The sequence below is a fragment of the Podarcis melisellensis genome (assembly GCF_964234715.1).
Source record: "Podarcis melisellensis genome assembly, chromosome: 1".
Classification (NCBI taxonomy): Eukaryota; Metazoa; Chordata; class Lepidosauria; order Squamata; family Lacertidae; genus Podarcis; species Podarcis melisellensis.
The window spans coordinates 60,427,951-60,450,049 of NC_138528.1; the positions used below are offsets into that span (position 1 = coordinate 60,427,951).

The 22,099-nt window shown below is 42.5% G+C and overlaps 3 protein-coding genes across 6 annotated transcripts in view; 1 reads left to right on the forward strand and 2 right to left on the reverse strand.

The window, feature by feature from the left end:
* GAS2 (growth arrest specific 2) overlaps window positions 1-11,757 on the forward strand; it is a 111,882-nt gene extending 100,125 nt beyond the window's left edge. For all 4 annotated transcript variants that reach the window (XM_081883126.1, XM_081883125.1, XM_081883128.1 and 1 more), the window contains one exon: window positions 10,619-11,757. In XM_081883126.1, the coding sequence (XP_081739252.1) occupies window positions 10,619-10,837 (219 nt within the window). In that variant the 3' untranslated portion in view covers window positions 10,838-11,757. The remainder of the gene's footprint in view (window positions 1-10,618) is intronic.
* The window catches only part of FANCF (FA complementation group F), a 327,076-nt gene that overhangs the window by 120,726 nt on the left and 184,251 nt on the right, over window positions 1-22,099 (reverse strand). The gene's annotated exons all lie outside the window — the stretch shown is intronic.
* On the reverse strand, window positions 14,491-22,084 carry SVIP (small VCP interacting protein). Its single transcript, XM_081923021.1, has 4 exons — window positions 21,927-22,084; window positions 18,199-18,249; window positions 17,223-17,336; window positions 14,491-16,298 (listed from the first exon to the last, which is right to left on the reverse strand). The coding sequence occupies exons 1-4, from the start codon at window positions 21,987-21,989 to the stop codon at window positions 16,284-16,286; spliced, it is 243 nt and encodes an 80-aa protein (XP_081779147.1). The 5' UTR covers window positions 21,990-22,084; the 3' UTR covers window positions 14,491-16,283.

A 22,099-nucleotide genomic window follows, 5' to 3' on the forward strand; every position in this document is an offset into this window, starting at 1 on the left:
CTGTGAGAATTGCAGAGTTCACACTGACATAATGGAGCTTTCCCTCCTCCCCCTTCCCTCCGCAGTGCAAATGGAGAGAGGAATTGGTGGAAATGATCCACATGTGTGAATGGAAGAGCAGCTTAAGATCCAAACCATTTTCTGGTATTTTTTTTCTGCCATTCATAATCATAATAATAAAACGTTGTGTTTGCATTTGTGAACCCAGGAGTACATTGCATATACAGTATGCAGATCTCTAAAAGAGGGGGGAAATAGGGCAATATTGCAAGGATATCTTGATTTCCATGTAGACTGGTATGAAAATGAAGGTGTTCTTTATGAAGGCATGCTGCAGGAACCTGAGCATTCTATTAAGTGGAATTTGGGAGTTTCTCCCTTTCACTCCCTCCCCTCCCCACCCCTTATCTTATATCCTAGTTAGCTTAAGAAGCTTAAGAGGATACAGTGGTACCTTGGGTTATGAACTTAATTCATTCCGGAGGTCTGTTCTTAACCTGAAACCATTGTTAACCTGAGGTACCACTTTAGCTAATGGGGCCTCCTGCTGCCACTGCCGTGTGATTTCTGTTCTCATCCTGAGGTAAAGTTCTCAACCCGAGGTACTACTTCCGGGTTAGCGGAGTCTGTAACCCAAAGTCTTTGTAACCCAAGGTGTTTGTAACCCGAGGTACCATTGTAGTATGAAAGGGACAGGGCAAAGCAAGGGGAGATTAATGAAGGGAGAAAGGGTTCGGGACAAAAAGACAGTGTGGACCTGTTGTTATTTATTAAATTTCTGTACCAGACAAAATGGTTCTGAAATGTATGGCATATATACAGCAGGGCTTTTTTTTTTCTGGAAAAAGAGGTGCCATAGCTTGTCGACCTTTTTTGAGGAGGAGCATCAAACAACCAAAGTTATTGAGACCCCAACACTACAGAGGTGTCCAAATGCACCATATAGGTGCCGGAACACAGTTTTGGTGAGTTCCAAGTGAAAAAAGCCCTGATTAACAGTATGTAGACAGGATGGAGAATGAGAAACTGGGAATGCCGTCTCTCTCTCTCTCTCTCTCTCTCTCTCTCTCTCTCTCTCTCTCTCTCTGTGTGTGTGTGTGTGTGTGTGTATTGTTAAAGAATACTATTTGGTCATTCCAGGTGGGCACATAGCAAACTGATCTTGTGAACTATTCAGACCAGAGTGGTTGAGATGGTTGGCTTGTGCCCATAAACTAATGAAAATTAAGACATGAGCCAACCACTTCCACAAGTGCAGAGCCACACATGATGGAAGGGCTCACCCACACCTCCACTTTCCCCTAGGAAACCCCATGGTTTCCCATTGAACTGGAACAAATGGCAATCAGGTTTTCCATATCCTGGAGGAGAATGGGTATCTCAATACGCATATGTAAAGTACAGAAGGGCTACATGGTCAGATTGGTCAGGCGCATCGGTCAGGTGTGTTATAGCACACCTGGCAGAAGACGACATAACCAGCCGTGGGTCATTTTGTGGGGAGGATTCAATAGACTCAAAAGCTTCTCCTCACCCTACTTTCTCTAGAGATGTCTGCATAATGAGGGCTGGTCTGTATTGTATGTTTACTTAATACACATTGCCTTATTTTTTTGACCCCTCTATACTGCAGTTCTATAATATTCAGTGGAGTAGGCCCCACTGAAATAAATGTTTCAACTGAGTAAACATGTATAGAATTGGACTGTAAGTGACTAAAAAGGTTATAACTGCAGTCTATATTTACCGAATAAAATAACAGTCCATGAGATCTCTTAGGCTGCAATGCTTTATTCATTTACCCAGAACTAAGTCCCGGGACTTCCTTAGACATCATTAAACATGAGCAATGCCTTATCCTCCAGCACCAAGCATACATCTTAGAAAGGTATGTAGACAGGCTACCCCCGGCAGCTGATCCTGGGGGTTTGGAGGAGGATATTCTCAAGGGGTTCTTTTGCAACATTTCCACCTATCTGACACTGTTGAAAGATGTGCCACAGGAAGATAAAAAGGCACTTTGGCACTATTATGGTTTCAATGAGGAATATCATGTTTTGAAGCTTGGGCAACTAGAACCTCTGGTTGTTTTCCCAGCTCCACAGAATGCTGTCTTCCTATAGTATTCAGTACAGGAAGGACATGCTTTGTAGGCAAAACTGGGCTGAAATTAACATACTGTCTCTCACTTTACCTGCTGGTATGAAATTGTCAGATTGCATCCAGCGTCTGTACTTTGTGCACAGAGCATGTCTGCCATCCAGTGGTAGCCATCATCTATGCAAGCTATTCCTCCGTCAGGTTAAGTTAAAAATGGTCTCAACACAATAGTTCTAGAAATATATGCTTTGCTTTCCAGGAATATGAAAGATCGAATGACTTGGCAAAGCTCCATTCTGCAAATTTTGTTTAAAAAGGAAGTGGGTTTGCATTGTAGCTTGTCATCATTTATCTAATCTTTGGCAATGTGTTGACAGAAAGCAGAACAGTTTATCGTCCCATTGTCGAATGGCTTTATAATGCTGCCTGTCAGCATGCCACACCCACAGTCTGTAAGAGCTTTAAATCTGGCAAGCAAATGTCTGCTTTCTATAATATTACATTACTATAATTCTTCATCTCAAGGCTCCATTTAACAACGGGGAAGCTCAGGGAAGCTCTAATGAACATGGGGCCATGCAATCCCTGAGCTTGTCTGTTCAAGCTCTGGAAAAGCCTCAAAGCTAAATGACACAGGGCATCTCCAGACTGTCAGGATTTGACACATATCAGATCTTCAGGTTTGCACAATTAAAACAGGTGAAAGTACTCTGGCACCCTAGCACAGCACATCCACTTAAAGAACAACAACCACCACACTGGACTATTTGTGGTTAGGAGCAAATGCATTGAAAAGTGTGGGATGAATGAACAACTAATGTAAAATACCCCATAAGCAAATCAAGATGAATTCTGGTTGTCATATAATAACCATCTCGCAAAAAAAAGAAAGAAGCACAAGTGTCCAATAAAGACTGGGTAGAAACAAAGCTCTGTGTAAGCTTTGTGCGAGCAAAACAGGACGAATGCTTAAGAAATTGGTCTCTCGGAGAATCTCTGTATACAGCAACTGAGAATGTTTAGGGTTATTCCCATACTGTCCCTTTTCCAAGCCTTACTGCAACCCTGGATGGTAGATCAGGATGATGACGGTGAAGAACAGCAGCAACATCAGTACCACCATCATTAAAAAAGATAAAGGATGGTTAAGTCCAGTCAAAGGTGACTATGGGGTTGCGGTGCTCATCTTGCTTTCAGGTTGAGGAAGCCAGCGTTTGTCCACAGACAGCTTTCCTTTCATGTGGCCACAGCATGACTAAACCGCTTCTGGCGCAACGGCACACCGTGACGGAAACCAGAGCGCACAGAAACACTGTTTACCTTCCCACCACAGCGATGCTTATTGTCTACTTGCACTAGTGTGCTATCAAACTGATAGGTTGGCAAGAGCAGGGACAGAGCAATGGGAGCTCATCCCATTGCACAGATTTGAACGGCTGACGACCTGATCAGCAAGCCCAAGAGTCTTGGTGGTTTAGACCACAGCGCCACCCACATCCTGCCACCATCATACTGCCAATGGACAGGATGACATTTGCCTAAGCGAGTTTGTGATCTAAATCAGGAACTGCTTTGTGTGTAACTCAGCCTGTATGCTACACTATGATTTATTTGTTATAAAAACTGATATTGTACCTTATGGAGAAGCACAGTGTTAGCATTTAGCAGCATTTAGTGGGCTCTGTCCATGGATCATCCACTGTTAAAAAGCACACCACCGACTTTTCTCCGCAAGGTGAAAACAGGTAAGGATACAGAGGCATTGTGTGAAATGCAGCTAACATTGAAAGGATAAAATGTGTAAGTTCTTTTTCAAATGTTCTGCCATCGTTATATTGCATTTGTCTACTGTTTCTAGTATTCTGCCTTACAGCTAATCTGTTGAACACCTGTTATATTCTTCAGCATTCAGCAAAAAGCACATTTCCTTAGTCGTCAGCAGCCTTATGTTGGTACAGTGCCATCTCAGAATATTGTTACATATAAAACAGCACAGAAAGAAAGTGTACTGACCCATAAAGAAGGCAAACAGTCTCTGTGTAGCCATTGAAAAGCTGTGGGGAGAAGGGGAAGAATGTCTCACTTAATGGATGAATAGCCTGCAATGGTAACTTGCAAATGGAAAATATAAGTAGGTGTTTGAAAACACACATTATAGTATTCCCAGGAGTCAAAGGTGTTCCAAATTCTAGATCCAATTTCTTTTAAGCTCCTGGTGTTGGAATCTGACTCATTCATAAATGAAGATTCCATTACTGAAAACAGTAATTTACTATTTGGAAAAAAATGGGACAAAAACTGGACCTGGAGCAGAATAATAAGCAAATTAATATGACAGTATAAATTAGCAATGTAATTTCACTCTTGTGGCCTATCTTATACTTGAGGACAGTACATCTTAGAATGAACATATAAATAATAACAACATTAAGTATACTCAAATAATAAACAAAGAATATTCCCACCCACTAATTCGCAGATAAACAACTATTTTTCCTCTTTAACCAGCTGTTTCTAATCAGCTGTGGGTAGGTCCTGTGCCCCCCCCCCCATGAACTGACATCTCTGCTCCCTCTTCACAGGGGAGCAGTAGCAAAGCAGAGCAGACAGGTGATAGCAAAAGTTTTGCCTGCTTTGCAGTTGGTCTGGCTACTGTTCCCCTCCAGCTGCTGCTGGCGGGGGTGCCATATAAATGTATTGATTAAGTGATGTGGATACTTTGGCTTCTTTTTTTCTAGCATTGGGATGGATCCATACTACCACCCATGGGATTATTATTTTTATAATAATGATGATGCTTTAGATGCCTGCTAAATGCACATTTATTTCAGCAAGCCTAACTGGACATATGGGACTGAATTCAACTACCCCATTCTGCTAGTGGAAGCCCTGCACAAGAACTCCTTCTAGTGCAATGGGACTTCGCTCTCCTTCTCTCCCCATGTCCTCTCTGTGGTTCCCCCAGCTCTGTGCTCAGGGGGAGGAGAAGACACACCTGGCAAAGCAAAAGGACTTTCTCTCTGGAAGAAAGAGAGGAGGACACATTTTAGTGACCCTGGTGCAAATGCTTCTAAAGAATAAAACTGAGGTCATGCAATGGGTTTTCTACTGGCACTGTTCAAGTTAGCTTTCTAATCTAGTGTGTGAATAGCAGGGTGGGGAGGGGCTTTCAAGAACAACATAAATATTTCCATTTCCCCTACAACCGAAAATCTGCTAAGGAGCTTTCATGTCTGAAATGGTAAAAGCTTGCCGCAGGCCAAGAATTCCTGAATATCCAAACCAAACCTGACACACTTGACAAATAAGTGTCAGAATCTCAAAATCATTCAGATCTGCTTGTGTAGCTGAAATTTGTGACATGACTGGGCCAAGCAGGGGGCGGGAATGCCTTCAACGCATAGCTGTATCACATTTCAAAAGTCCAAGCATTTGTTCCCTGGGTAGAAGGGTGACCTCTAAAGGTTTGCATTGATTGATCTACCCCAGAGCTTATGAATCTTTCATTCAGTGCTAACTTGGCAGGAGAGAAATGGCATTTCCTTCAGGCTATGAGGTTTCTTTGAAGTCAAGGCATCTTCTGCATCTCGTGTTTGCAGCCATACTTAATTATTGCTTTTATTATTACAATTTATTTTATTATTCTGTTTTTATTAATCTATTATTCTCCTGACTGAAGATTAAAGGCAGAGAAGAAGCCAGCAAAACAAATGCTATCCATCTTCGTGTTAAAAATGCTTTGCAAAACCCTCTGGCTTCAATCCCCCACCTGCTTAGCTTGCGTAAACCCCTTTGGCTGCAGTTGCAACTGTTGTAGTTTTATAAATGTGACTTCATGTTTGCCTCTCCTAAACTTTGTTTCTTTCATAAAACATTAAAGCATTTTATTTTAAATAAAAAGGAAAACAAAAGGGTATGTCAGGCTGAGTGCCATTGATGTGTTTGATGCAGAATACTGGGATGCAGGTGGCGCTGTGGGTTAAACCATAGAGTCTAGGGCTTGCTGATCAGAAGGTTGGCGGTTCAAATCCCCATGACGGGGTGAGCTCCTGTTGCTCGGTCCCTGCTCCTGCCAACCTGCCAACGAAAGCACGTCAAAGTGCAAGTAGATAAATAGGTACCGCTCCGGCAGGAAAGTAAACGGTGTTTCCATGCGCTGCTCTGGTTCACCAGAAGCGGCTTAGTCATGCTGACCACATGACCTGGAAGCTGTACACTGGCTCCCTGGGCCTGTAAAACAAGATGGGCGCCGCAACCCCAGAGTCGTCTGTGACTGGGCCTAATGGTCAGGAGTCCCTTTACCTTTACCTTTATGCAGAATACTGATGTGACTCTCCTACTAAGCACCCACAAACAGCCTTTCACCATGATAGTATGTTCAACCTTTTGCCCTGTGTTGTGATGTATGTCATAGGTATGATGTTCTGTGATGTAGATTTTTGTCAGAATCTGTATCATGGCATTGGTTTCCTTGTCACATGGGGCATCCTAACATTTCGGGTGGTCTAAGAAAAACCTTCGCTATCACAATCACCAGCTTTCTCGGGTGTTGATATCTGGCTTAGGCTGATTTCCACTTAAAAGTGGCTGTACTTCTGTTGTGGTTAGATGCAGTGAGATACTTATTTCTAAGAAGCACTGTTGCTTCCATTATCTGTGCAAAAGCAGCTGAAAGTGAGCTCCCCAATGAATTGCCCTCCTATCAATGCTGTCACCGATTTACATTGCTCATGTCATTATTGCATTATTGCCATTTGAAGGGAGGAAAGAAAGTCTCGGGGTAGGAGACTTTCTGTCACTGGAGGCATTTACCTGGAGAGTAGATGACTCAGGCTGTAGCTGCAAGCTTCCTGCAGTGAGCAGTAGGTTAGACTAAATAATCTAAAAATCTATTCTCTCTTTCCACGCTTTTGTGTCATGTGCAAAGCTGCACAGTATCCCTTTGCTTTCCCAAGCTATGAGGGCCACTCAGCAGTTCCTACAGCCCTGTGATGTTACACTGCCACCTCAGCTGATGCAAGCACCGTAAAACAGTGTCACATTATTAATCCCCCTCCTCACATATTGCCACCTCCATTTTAATAACACTCCTGGTTTCTCTATACAAATTCAATGGCAGGTCTTGTGAGAGAAGAGCCCTCTTGTGGCAGCCTCCCAATAGTAAAGATTTATGTGATTCATAAATGTCTCCTGGAATCATTGCGATTAAGCATTTTCCTGCTTTGGTTTTAGTGCACTTATGGTGGCAGCATTGGCTGTGGGCATGTCTGGAATTTATTCCACAATGAAACACAATGGCTATGCTGTCCATAGGCGCCGACTCCATGGGGCTTGAGGGGGCCCGAGCCCCCTCAAAAATTCGTTTGGGGGGGCTCCGCCCCCCCAATAATCTCCGGCGCCCCTCCAGCAGAGCGCCATCGTCGCCCCTCCCCCAGCCCAAAATGCACAGGGAGGGGCGGGCTGCATGCCTCCTGCCCTCCCTCCCGAGCAAAAGCTCCACCCAATTTCCTTTGGAGCTGATTAATAGGCGCAGCACGCTCTCCCCTATTCGCTCACGAGGAGGCGGCGCCACTTTATTTGCATATTCATGAGCTTATTTATTATTCATGAGCTTTCCCGGGCCCCCCCAATATTTTTTATAAGTCCGCGTCCCTGACGCTGCCAGTTTGCTAGATTCTTCCCTCCCCTCTGACTTTTTAACTTCTCCTCTAGGAGAGTCTGTGTACCGATCAGCAATAGTATTCCTAAAGGCACATTAGTCGGGCTTGTTGTGGGAATATTTCAGGGGAAAGTGTGGAGGGATTGTTTTCAAACGAGAGAAGTACAGCACACAGTTTCTTTTATTATTGTTTCATCAAATTGCCTAGTTCTGGACCCAGAGCAACAGAACTAGCAATTACTCCACTGTTGCAAATAGGTTTACAAAAGAGTAATATTACCAACATGATTTTTCGTTTTCATTGCCCTGCCGAAACACCTCATTACTTCTTTCCTGAAAGTGGGACTAAAATGTATGGTATGATAATTTGACCGACAGCCAGAGGAGATGCCCATTCTATTGTTGAGAGTTATCTGTCAAGAGAAAATGGTGGAATAATTATAACTGAAAACTTTTCTTATGTTGACAATGATTTCCCAAGCCTTCCTAGGAAGGCTCATATGAACTAGTTTCAAGGGAAGGCGTTGATTCCTATCTGCTCCCTCCTGATATGTGTTATCCTTCACATACTCTGCCAATTCTGGACTATTTATGAACGTGATTTTGCTTTCCTGGGGCCCCTTAATGTTTTGCTCATTCTTTCTTCCTTTGGTCTCTGGGCAAAGCCAGGTATCAGTTCTGTCGCATGAGGTGCCTGCAGTTCACCATAGGGAATTCTGGAGAGCTTTGTAATTTATCTTCACTCCCAATCTGGATTTTTAAAATATCCTATTTGTTACGATAACACTCTTTGAGTTCAGTTCTAACACTGTCAAGGGACCATACTGAGCTCTTCTGTCACATCCACCTGTGCTGGAGCAATCTCTAATAGTAGTTATAAAAGGAATTCAATTGTGGTGAAGAAAGCAAGCACGGGGAGAGACAGACAGAGAGATTCCTTTTCACCTTCCATTCAACCTGGTATGTTTGCAGTGGCAAATGATACACTTTTTGAGATGCCATCATTATACCCAACCCAAAACATAGGCTGCGTACACACTATTCCTCCAATGCACATTTTTTTTCACTCAAAGAATTCTGGGCATTGTAGTTTGTTAAGGGTTGCTGAGAACTGTTAACTCTGTGAAGGGTAAACTACATATAAAAGTGCCTAGATTGGCAGGGGTTTCCTGCTCAGTGTCAGTCAGATATTTATTATTTGTAGCCAAGGGCCATTCTAATTTGTGGGCTCCTTTAGGAGGAAGAACAGGGTTGAATTATTATTTTTTTAATGTAAAAAATTAGTTTCATATACATTTTCAGGAATACAAATTATCAAAATTAAAAATGGTAAGGTTTCTCAGGCCATTTAGATTAAAAAATGCTCTTAGAAGTCAACACGGTTTGGAGCTGCTCCGGGTGCTGGAGCAGCTAGCTACGCCCCTGGAGATGGTATTATAGGGGAAATGCAATATCATACTGTTACAGCATGATGCCCAGAATTCCCTACGTTGCAGGTCTAAAAACAGAGTTTTGCTAAATGTTGGTGTGGTATTAGCAAGAGGGTTTTTTTTGGTATAGAGTTATGAATGTATGCTTCTAGAGAAGGGAGACCTACGTCAATTCCAAGTAATGCATCATGTGTACTCTGTGCGACTCTTTAAGTAGCACACATGGATATTTATTTTGGATTATATCCAGTTCACCCCTACTATAAGTAACGTGAATAGCTGTACCATGTAAGAAGCAAGATACGGTTTCATCAAATTTCTTTTTTATAAAAAAATATGTTTTAAGAAACAATGACCCTTACTACAGTAATATGCCTTTCTAGCTCTCAATAAAGAGGCAGATGAAATTTAAATTGCCTTAAAATGAGTGGGCCAAGGAGTATTTTTCACAAAAAAACCACGATGCCCTGAGTAGTTGAATGAGTGATGTCAGGGAACTGCCATCAGGGCGAGAAACGGAGGCAGGGCCACCCAGCGATGCCAGAGAGGGGACGAGCAAGGGGGAAGGATTTCAGCGTAACACCCATAGAGAAGAGAGGGAGATGGAGGAATTGGTGACAGGGCTCCAAGACCCTTCCCCCGAAACTAGTGGAGAGAGCGCTGGGACGCCCCTGCCTTCCCCTTACTTGCGCAGACGCGTTCCGCGCAGAGAACATAGGAGGAGACTCGGGGTCAAACAGCTTTTATGCTGGAAGAGGTTCAAGAGACGCCCACTCTCGGATTCTGCAAGTGACTAACAGGTCACGGAGGGCGAGCTCCGACCCTAGGCATGGTTGGGGCAAGCAAACTAACTGAACTGAAGTAAGGTTACGCACAAGTAACCCCTCACAACAATTACAAGTGACAACGTTTAATGAAACGACTATCCAGGACCCATTCATGGCACTTATACCTTTGGGCAACCAGCACCACTTTGGTGTTACTGTAATTAATATACGAGCTATCCTGCTTGCAATATGCTCTGAATTTGGAAAGTAATCTTGTACCTACTTGGGATAATGAAATAAGAGCCATATTGTCTAAATAAAGCAGCAGTATAAATTTTTGTTCATTACCAGTTTTGGCAGGCAGGGAAGAAGAGAGGAAAGCTCTAAACTACATCATTTAGGGAGATATTAAACAATAGCGGGGCCCAAATGTAACCTTGCATTGCACCCATGAGCAGATGTATACTGTGGCAAAGCTTTGATTGCCTCCCCTGCAGTTTCTGCAATAGCATTGAAAGTGTTTAGGACTGAGCCGTTACTCCCAGTGATTTCAAGAGGATTACAGTGAACTGGGCTTTGAGTGTTTTCAGGAAAAAACTTGTCACTCGTAAACATTTCAGGAGTTATTTTTCCCCTCTCCCTCTTTTCTTTTGCAAATTCAGATGCTACACAACAAGCATGTGATGGTTCGCGTAGGAGGCGGCTGGGAGACGTTTGCCGGGTATTTGCTGAAACACGACCCGTGCCGAATGCTACAGATTTCCCGAGTGGATGGGAAAACATCTCCGATCCAGAACAAGTCTCCGACCATCAAGGATATGAACCCAGACAGCTACTTGGTTGTTTCTGCCCATTACAAAACCAAAAAGGAGATTAAGTGAAATGTTCATTCGGGACTCTGTATATGTAGGCCCATGCTATCTTCTCAAATGTAGTTTCATTAGTTGGTACTTTAAAAGGACTCCTGAAAATTACATGCAGACTGGAAATGGCAACCCATTTTGTGGGTTGTTGAACTGTAGAACTATTTATTTCTAGTGCTGTTCCTTTTTATAGCAAGTTACCCTCGATAGGTTAATTACTACAATCTGATTTTTAAAAAACAGACATATATTTTTAGCCAAATTATTACTCTATGAATGTATTCTTAGAATGACTTATGAGTCACATTAAAGTAACAAAATGTGATATATTTGTACGAAAAACATCTATGATTCTCAATTATTTGCCCTAATTCAGAGCTCTGTGGTTAACCTCATTATTGGCATCCAAAAAGCTCCAGGTTCACCTCCAGTTACAAAAAAAGAAAAAAGCTGGGTAACAGATGAGAAAAACCTCTGTCTGAGACCTTGGAGATATATTGCCAGTCAGAGTAGACACTGCTGAGCCAGAGAGATATAAGGCAGCTTTCCCTGTTCTGACACACACTGTGAACTCCTCTGTTTACAGGCTGCCTCATTCATAGATGAGACATGATTTTTTTTAATGCATTCTTCTGTGCACTTCATCAACCCCCACACTCCCTGCAATGAATGGGATACTCTTACAGGCAAGAGAATGCCATACTTGCATCACATAGCTCTAGGCTTTTCAGCAGCTGCTGTGCCAGTGTGTTTACTGCATAAGAAGGTAGATAACTGGTGGGAAATGCCTGTATATTGTCTTAATATAAGGCCTTTCCTAACTGGTGAAAGAAACAAGCAGCAAGCATGTATAGGTTTGAAAACAAAAGAGCAGCCTCCATAGAATGCATGCATGTGTGCCTTTGAAAGCAACATTAAGAGTATTTTTCTCCTCCCCTGCTATATATATACACAGATTATATATATATATAATCTGTTTTAAGATGTTTCAATATGGTTCATGTATGCTTTTGGTTCCTAAGCTGCATATAACACCAGATATTGACGAGATGGCAATGCGCTGTTGGACTACAAGTCAAATGCCACCTGGGATTCCCCATTCCCCTCACCCTTTACTCTCTAAACCAGTGATGCTGTTGCAAAGCAAGCTATCTCAAGTGACTGCATCAGAGGTATGCATTAGGTGAATCGAAAGACAGTAACCATATTTACATCTGGACAACAGAAAGGCTAAAGCTGGCCTTGACAATGATAGAGAAGAGTGCCTTGGAATTATAACAGGGATGGGGAGCCTGTATCCTCCAAATGTTATTGGGACTAAAACTCCCATCATCCTTGACCCTTGGCCATGCTGGCTGGGACCAATGAAAGTTGGAATCCAACAATATCTAGAGGACTACATGCCCTTAGTATAAAGAGCTAAAGAGCTTCAGAATGGTAAGACTCACAAGCTTGTTTCATAGCTTTAAGTTACAGCTAAAAGTGTAAGTACATTCAGATTTGTTTTTCATAGTAAGTACTAAAGAACATCTGTGTATCTTTTTGAGATAGGAATGATTCCTGACAGTCATTCTTCCCCAAGGATAGGAAGCCTGTAGCCCCCCTGGTGTCATTGGACTACAACTCCCATCATCCTCGACCACTAGCTAGGCCTAGTGGGAATCGAAAACCCAACATATGAAGGTGCACAACTTCCCCCTCCCTGTTCTGAAACTTTCAAACTTGACATGCGAATGCAATCACCAGTAGTACTCTCATGTATCTGCTGGATTTGGGTGCCTGGTATTTGCCTTTAGATTAGCTCTTCCTGGCTGTTGTGCTTGAAGGGTAACAGTATAGCTTTAGGTGGTTATAGAAATGTATAGGCAGTTATAGACCATTGTCCCACTGTGTGATGGTGGGATATTCTCTGCCGCTGGATTTAGTTATGTTTTTGAGCATATTGAATAAAATATGAAAATACTACATGCATTCTCTGTAGATAAATGTTGGGGAGTGGTTATGTTACACATCTCCGTGATATATAGGAATGCTAAGGTTTTGGTTTATTGGTTTTGCTAATTTTCTTTGTCTATACTTGACAACTTTTGTGCCTTTCCTAGAAAAATCATTGTTCGAGGATTATTTGAATGATGACTGTATAAATTTGAGCTGAAATCACATGGTGCATTAGAAATAAACAGATACTTTAAAAAAAAAAAACTCTCAGTGGTTCATTGCAACGTATTGCTCTCACAAACAAGTAGAGACTGACCTAAACCTACTCAGATTTAAAACAAAAAAAATTCCTTCCAGTAGCACCTTAAAGTTGGTCTTTAAGGTGCTACTGGAAGGAATTTTTTTTGTTTTGACTATGGCAGACCAACACGGCTACCTATCTGTAACTGGAACTACTCAGATTTTGCAGTGTTCTGGGGGCTAAACACTGTCCATGAGCATTACTTATTTATTTTATATACTAGGGCTCACGAGGCAGTTTACAGTATAGGTTTACCTATAAGTGATCCTAATCTGTAGCTATAAGAAGTCACTTTCCGTGAGCTGCTGACGGAATGGATCTTTTGACCATCATTGTCTCAATCCAAATAAGAAGCCTACACAACTTGGGTGTTCCATGTAGGCTGGCATTGCCTTGATCTTTTCAATGCTTTGTGCACACAAAATGGAAAATTCCAGTAGAAGGCATCAGACCTCAGAAGACAAGCATGTGTGGAACCTCTGCTCCTATGTAGTGTCATCAGATGCCTGGTAACGCTCCAGGGGCATTGCATCAAGGACTCAACCAATATCTTTTTGATATCAAATTACACATTTGACAAGAACCTAAGATCTTTTTATACATTACTTCTAAATCCCTTAGATTTTGGTGGAATTAGCTCATTCCAAAAAAATATGGAAAGGACATGGTTTGTCTACAGCTTGTGCATTGCTTTCTTTCTACTATGCACTCAAGTTTTTAGGACAGTGGGAACAAGATCCTCACCTGCAAAAAGCTTCTGGATAGAGGCTATCTGCTCTCAAATTACTAATAACCTGTTTTTGGGTGTGTGAGACCCCTCAAACATCTTGTTGGGTTGCACACAAACAAGAAGAGGCAGACACTTTGCCTCTGCAATAGCAAATGGGGTAAGCAGGATTGTATCTATTCCTAAGAAGTCTCAAGTCACCTTTGGAGAGAAGAGTGGTCAGAACAAATATGTAACAGGATATAAAGCTGTAATTCATAGTCTTACTCTCAGTGAAATTAAAGACACTTGGCTCCTGAAAATTTGTTTTAAATATAATTCTGTATTAAATCCTTCTGTAGTATTTCTGGAAAATATAAGCAAACAGCACAACTCGTAACACAAATAAAATTCCAGTACTACAACACCATGACTTGCCACATAAAATAACACACTCCTTTCCTCAAACACAAAATCCACATTATTCAAAGCTCTGAAATTCAAAAGTACACAGACCTTTGAAGTATGGTAACTATAATAGCCAGAGAACTATAAAAAGTTCAACCAGTAAAGGGCTGAGACTTCACACACGTTCTGTATGCACTGAAAGAACACAGTGGTTTCGCACCAATTAATGTAGAAAGTGCTGACAATGGAAAGCTCTCAATCCAACACGGACCCCCTTTTTAGGAGCTCAACAGAAGTAATAAAAGAAGCATAGGCAACTTAATTCTCAAATTGGCACTTTAATAATAACTTTTCTTAGCATCATCCTCTTAAAGGATGCTCTGTATTACTGGGAATCTAAATGTCGTAAGTGTTATTCCATTGGTATTACAGCAGGAAAAAGCAGTAAGTACAGTATGAGTGCAACACAAATGCCCATAATTATGTTTGAGGTATCGGTATTTTACAACGTGGCCAGGCTTTCTGCACTATATTTATTAAAACAATCACATTACGTGAACAGATATGAAGACAGATGCTGGACTCTCTCCTGGCAGATACTACATGATACACCATGTAAAGCTAATGAGTGAAAGGGAAATTGCCGTAACCCACAACTTTTCTCTCAAAACTGGGCCAAATGCATCACTCCCAACCCAAACCTGTGTTATTTTTGTGCCAAAGAAAGGGAAAACATCCCATCCTCAGTTAACTTGTTAAAGCACTTGGACAGTTTTAGTTATAAATACAGCATAGCTTATGAAATTCAAGACAGAGTTTGACCTGTAGGGGAAAGGCTGCAGACATTATATTACTGTGGGCTAGAAAACAAGAAACATACTTTCTTTAGTAGAAGCTAACTCAGCAGAATGTTGAGAGGTTTTAAAACTGCACATTCCTTCCAACTCAATTTCATTCCATTTTAATGGGGTATTTTATTGTAGGGATTCATCTGCTCTTTGAAAATCAGCACCACCTATAACAATGCTGTGGGATGGGAAAAGTTAAATAACCCATTTAAGTTAGAGGAAGTTCATTTGGGCACTTTATTTACGCACACACACACACACAAGGGTTGCATATAGTTTAGATTTTGTTTTGTACATTTTTTACAGAGAGATTTTTTTTAAAAGCCAAATATGCTTTGGGAGCATGCAAGAAACCACCAACTTAATTTTAAGCACAAAAAGTAAAGGCGAAACCATCTCCCCCATAAGCTGATTTAATTCCTTAGTTTTCTTCAAAGAGATTGCATGAATATTCCCTATATTTGTTTCAGAATACTAGTTTAAAAATAAAGAAATAGCCAAAAAGCAGAACATGTCAAGGCATTGTACTGTCTACCCAGCCGACATGGCAGGCATCATTCAATACCAACTTAGGGACAACTGCAGGCAGGCAAAACCTTTTTGGTTTAATTGTATTTTAAGTGATTCACAATCACATACTCTCAGTGCTGTAGAAGGAAATATGAGAGATAGCAAAATAAATCCCATAAATATTGCCCACTGCCCTCCCAGAGTTAGCATTTTTAAGAATAAGACACAATTTCTTATCTCATGGTGACATTTCTCTTAAATATATGAGTTCACCCTTAAAAGGCACCAAAGCTTCTATCCTCAAAATACTCTCACGTTAAGATTTAAGGACTGTGACTTAAATCTTACAAGTGTGATACAAGGGGAGAAAAGGACAGAGTTAAGTATCTGGGCACACTGTAAAAAGCAGAATGGATTTCTGTAAGAATCAAGGCAGGAAAATTTCATTTATTACATACGTGTCTCTTCAGGCCCCTCAAATATGTTAAGACATGCAAAACTCCGGAACATGGCAACGGAACTAGTAGGGGACTGTTGATTTTGGCCACCTCTGCTGTGCATTGTGAAGCTTTCACTTGACAATATCCTTAGTGCACATCTTTCCCCTGCCCTGCTAGGGTGGCAAAGTCCTGCTGCATCTTCAGAGGCAAACAATAGCAAAAACCAGACACCGAACAAGTGCCATTCAGTCGCAAGAACTGGCAAGGTCTTGGCAGTAGGATGTCTTCTTCCCTCCAGAAGCTGCCCTTGGAGTTATCCAACTTGCCACTAGCATGAAAAAAACAAACAAACCACACATAAGAAGGTAAAGAGGGGATATAAATTCAGCCTTGCTTTATCAAGGGTCTTTATCAAGATCAAGGGTTTTATTATACATAGGAATAGGCCTACATTTTGTGAATCCAGTTCATCTGCTCATGAGAGGCCACATTTAGCTTATGCATTGATTATTTCTTTCGTATTTGGTTTTTATTGGACACCTCCAGGAATAATTTTGGACCATCAGGAATGCACAATGAATGTTTGTGTATTCTCCTAGGGAATACAATTCTGTTCCACAGCATTCCACTCAAACCCCTAGGTCATCAAGTGAGGCCACTTGTGGCTGCCAAACACCTTGGATTTTCATGTCAATAATACCTGCTGCACAGCTTTAAGTGTGGTGGCAGCCAGATTCTAGAATACACTCCCACTGGAAATGAGCATGGTGACAACAATTTGTTCTTTCTGGTGCCTGCTTAAGAAACTTACAATTCAACCAGTTTTGTAGCACTGCTGAATATTATCCCTGCTGGTTTTACAGATGTAGTTAATATATTCATTTTTAACTTTCTTTCTTTGTACACCTCATGACATTATCAAAGAGTGGATGGTTTATAAATTCTTTAAATTTAAAGTATTTTTAAAATTATTTACTCAATTTAATGTTTTCGCTTTTAAATGTCATAAGACTCCATCGCACTCCTATTCTGAAAAATAGTTTTCAGTCGTTCAATGAAATTGCTACGCATGAAGCAAAACGTCCAAGGGATTTGGATTCCCTGTGCCAAATGCCTCAACAGCAACAAAGCACTTTACAAGACACAGTTGTCTGCAAAAAAGAAAGCAATTACTCAACTCACTCTCAATAATTACTTTAAAAAGTGGGGTGGGGAAGAAGAAATTACAGCATTTAATCTTATGCATAATTACTCTCAGTCCGCCGCCGCCTGGTCCAGGGCCTGATTCAAGGCGTTTTTCCATTTCCTCCTGTTTCCTTTTCCTTTCCTCCACAGAAGATGGATTCTTTATACCCCGAGAAGCAGACTTTAGAAAGGAACAATGAGACACAAGAATCACATGACAATCTAGGGTTTTTTAATATATAAAAATCAATACAACAATCACATCAAATATATTTTCCATTCTGCTTTTTCTTTCCTAAATGAATTTCAAGTATGCACAAGGCTGCTCTTTTACATAAATCTCAAATTCAGTGGATATTAAATGCATGTAAGGTAAAGGACCCCTGGACGGTTAAGCCCAGTCAAAGGTGACTATAGGGTGCGGCACTCATCTTGCTTCAGGCCGAGGGAGCTGGCGTTTGTCCACAGACAGCTTTCCAGGTCATGTGGCCAGCATGACTAAACCACTTCTGGTGCATGGAGGACTGTGATGAGTGCCAGAGCGCACGGAAACACAGTTGTCCATGTAGACAACTGGGGTACCCAGCATGGTGTCCATGGGCCACATAGCATCCCTGGACATTCCTTGACTCAGAATCCTCTGAGCTCTTCATGGGTCCAAAAGCATCCTTCCCCAGATAGGAAACAAAGAGGCAAGGAAGATGAAGGCCTGTGCCTTGCTCTGCCCAACCATCTTCTCTTGAAACTCTTCAGAAAAGCAAACCTGTTGCTGCCCGAAAAGTTTGGGACACTAGAGTTATTTACGATAGCCGAATATCTAGAAGCACATACTGGTTTCCTCCCCACAGCCTTTTACTGTGCATATGATACCTAGAAACTATTACTGGATATTAATTCCAAAAATATTAGCTGTAAAGCCTATACTCCAGTGCAGCTCAGGAATGGCTCTGATGCAATTTCCAGAAAACAGCCATTTATCTATTGTTCACATTCACTCAGTAAGGAAGTATCTGAGTCAATCTCTGTGCCAAACACCAGGTTACCTCCATCTGCCTTTTTTCTGCAGCTTCTGCAAGTTGTCTTCTTTTCAGCTCCTGCAGAAAGGATATAAAAAAGAGCGGTTTAAGAAGTTATTTCACACCAACTTTACTGAGGAGGAAATTGGACTTCCCATCAGTCTTTGCAATGCAGTAAATTATTCCCAGTTGTTGGGAACTCGAGCCAAAGTTGCCAGTTCTGCCTGCAACTGCATATAAGCTTTTCAATTTCCTAGTCGAAAATGAGATGTCCAAGTGCCTCATCATTAGGCAAAAGTGCAACCAAGTGAGGCTACTGGAGGGGCACATTTCAAGGTGGAAGAATACTGGGGTTCTACTCACCCCAATATCTAACTATGCAGTGGTGGGAAGAAAGAAGACAAACAGTGAGGTGGCGTTCATTTCCCACAGCTCAGGGGCAGAGCACATACATTGTATGCAGAAGATCCCAGGTTCAATCCCTGAAATCTTCATCTCCATGTTGAGCTGGGAAAGTCTCCTAAAACCCCGGAGAGCTGTGCCAGTCAAAATTGATAGTACTGGGCTAGATGGACCAATGGTCTGATTCAGTGTACCCCGGGTTGCTTTGCTCCTAGCCCATTTACATGCACACTTGTTTGGGTAAGAGAGGGCCTGCCACTCCAGTTCAGGAGTGGAAAGGGGTATGAGGAGGAGAGGGCGTGGATGTTTGTGCTCCAGCCCAACAAGAGTGAGTGAGCGACCAAGTGAGCAGTCCGGTCCAGCGGCAAAGTAAAAGATGGAACATGAAGGACCTGAGGGTAGGAGAAGGGGAAATCGAAGTAAACCAGTGCCGGGAGACAGATAGACAGAGAGAGAGACAAGACGGATTTAATCTCTGTGTGCTGCTGAATGAGAAGTGGTTGGAGCAGTAGCCTGGGGTCTGTCACTGAGGTGTGAGCTAAGGGGAGGTAAATCCTCTCCAGCACATTATTTTGAAGACACAAAATGTGTGCGAGTATGAGAAAGATTTCAACACAGGGAAGGGAGCTTTTGGGCTTCCAGGTGCTATACATTTCAACCCCCGTTTTTCAGTGAGGTAGCTCAAGTGTGTTTTCAAGGATCTCCCCACACCCTGCATTTTAGCCTCACAGCTGCTCTAAAAGGGTGACCTTGAGACAAGAGACTGGCTCAAGGTCACCCAGGAAACTTTGTGGCTGACAGGGGATTTGAACAAAGGTTTCCTCGAGCCTCGTCACACCCTAAGCACTACTTTACAATAGCTGCCACTTTGGAAATTATAAAAATTGAACCCTTTCTAGCAATTCAACTCCCACTGCTCAAGACCGTGGTCAGGATTCCTGGGAAAACATTTGGAGGGGGAGTACATTTGATACCCCACCCCCCAGTCAACCACATAGCATATCACAAATACTGAACGTGGTGGACCAGGCTCCACGTGGCCATTTCCCTTGGCTTTAAACAGGCAGAACGTAGCACTTAAGTTGCTGATTAGGGTATCACGTCGACATCGTGTACACGCCTCTGCTGAAAGAACTGCACTGGCTGCCTCTATGCTACTGGGCACCATTCAAGGTTTTGCTTTTAACATTTAAAGCCCTCAGCCACTTGGGACCAAGAAGTTATCCAAGGGACCACTCACTACCACTGCCTAGTAACTGTGCTCCTCATATGAGGCACTGCTGAGAATACTGAAAGCCCCAGAGGTGTGCTTAGTTTATATAGTGGTACCCCTGGTTACAAACTTAATTCGTTCCAGAGGTCTGTTCTTAACCTGAAACCAATCTTAACCAGAGGTACCACTTTAGCTAAAGGGGCCTCCCACTGCTGCCGCACGATTTCTGTTCTCATCCTGAGGTAAAGTTCGCAACTCAAGGTACTACTTCTGGGTTAGCGGAGTCTGTAACTTGAAGTGTTTGTAACCTGAGGTGTCTGTAACCTGAGGTACCACATTACTAGAAACCAGACCCTGAGCATTTAGCCCTGTGGAATCAATTACCAGCTGAAATTTAGATAGGCATCAAGCATATTGATGTTTAGGTGGCTACTGGATGCATTTTTATTTAGGAAGGCTTTCCCCGAGGTATGACCCAGCCATTTATGGATTATTAATTATACATGGTGTTGAAATGGTTTTAGCATTTTCAGAGCCTGTATTTTATCTCTTTTTTTTAATCTCATACACTGTTTCAGGCTGTGAAGCAGTTTATACACTTGTAAAACAAACAAACTATCCCAGCTGCTCTGCCTCCAACCACATTCAGCAGGCAGGTCTGATGGGAGGATTTCTAACTATGCTCAGCTAAATGTGCTTAGAATCCTCCCTGGCCCAATACATAAACCAAATAGGTTTTTTGAGGGGGAGGGTGTTTTATTCACCTGTCAATTATACTACTTTAAATGTGTATTTTATGTATGATATTCACCTGTAATGTTTTGTTTTGGTATTTTATAGTGCTCATTTGATGTTTCAATTCAGATCATCACTGCTATTTTAAATCTAGAGCGGAACAGAAATGTTTGAAATAAGCAAATGTATCATTGCACATCATGTAAAGGTAGGATTAAAACCTCAGTTCGATACCATGGAGGGAAGATACTGATATTGCTGTAGTATCAAGAAATCAATTGGTCTATATGCAATCCCAGGAAATCAAGCTGCCAGTGATAAATATAGATTTCAGAACACAAACTACCAAGTTTGTAGAACTTGGTAGTTCTACAAACTACCAAGTTTACCTGTAGCTTGTGTGCTATTAAATAAGGTATGTTGTTATAAAAAATGTATTGTCTGGGTTATTTTTAGTAAAAAATGCTATTTTTTCTGCGAAAATAAGTAAATAATCAAGTTACAATCCTACGCATGCTTACATAGGAGTAAGCCCCGCTGGAGATTGTGGGTTTTGCTTCTAAACAACTACACCGTCTTGGGTTAGCTATTACGATTACCCCCGAGCATTATCATACCAGCAGAAGCCTTTATAGAGCAATTAGACAACTGCACTTCGTACACTTATAAATATTTCAAATATCCTTGAACTATGCATCCAACAGAACGCTTAATCTCTCTCTCTCTCTCTCTCTCTCTCTCTCTCTCTCTCTCTCTCTCTCTCTCTCTCTCTCATATTCTCACTAACAGCAAAGTAGGTGCTCTTTTTCCAGCAGGGCTTGTACACTCCAGAGTTCTGTTCTCCTTTTGAAGCTTAAAAACCACCACCAAACTCACTGGCCGCTATTCCTCTGTGCCTGTACCTGGGATCACTGGTGGCGCCTGCAACCTGGTGGCCCTTTTGAGCAGACGATTGTTCCAACTCTACCAACGTGTGAAGGCATAGCACGTAACAAGACACTCTATTGAGCGCGATAGGGTTTTATTCCAAGCTGCTAGTCCTTAAGGGTGTGTCCCTGGCTAACTTCAAAGGCTTGCGATCCTACAGCCGTTGACCTGGCCCTCGGCAGGGCTTCCTTCCAAGTAGGTTTTAAAGCTTGCGCCCCCAGGAGTTGGAAGAGATCTGATGGCCACGCTTTGCGCTTTATCCAACCCGGGAAGGGAGGGGAAAGGAGATCACTAGAAGAAGCGAAGCGCCTTCCTTCCACCTGCGCGTCGCTAAGAAAGGCGGGGGGGGGGGGGGAGAGAAATGTTTCGCTACTACTGAATGGCCAGACTTCTCTATGTTTGGGGAGTTGCATCTGGGGTGGCCCTTAATGGCGAAAGGGGGCTCGGAGGGGGAGGGAGACGGACTCCCCGCGCTTACCGGGTCGGGCGTCTCCACCACGTCGTCGGCGGCTCCCCCCATGCAGGGCAGGCACATCCCCATCGCCGCACCCCTCGGCCGGCCGCGGCCGGGCAGCGCCGACGCCTGGGAAGCAGCGAAGCAGGGCCCGCCCCGCTGCCCTCTGGCCTCCCAGCCGCCTCTCCGCCGCGACG

Bases quoted from the DNA above. Each gene is read 5' to 3' on its own strand.
- SVIP (XM_081923021.1), bottom strand. From the start codon at position 21,989: ATGGGGATGTGCCTGCCCTGCATGGGGGGAGCCGCCGACGACGTGGTG. The intron at 18,250-21,926 runs GTAAGCGCGGGG...TCCTTTCTGCAG, and splicing joins TGGTGGAGACGCCCGACCCG to GAGCTGAAAAGAAGACAACT. The intron at 17,337-18,198 runs GTAACCTGGTGT...TCCTTTCTAAAG, and splicing joins CAGAAAAAAGGCAGATGGAG to TCTGCTTCTCGGGGTATAAA.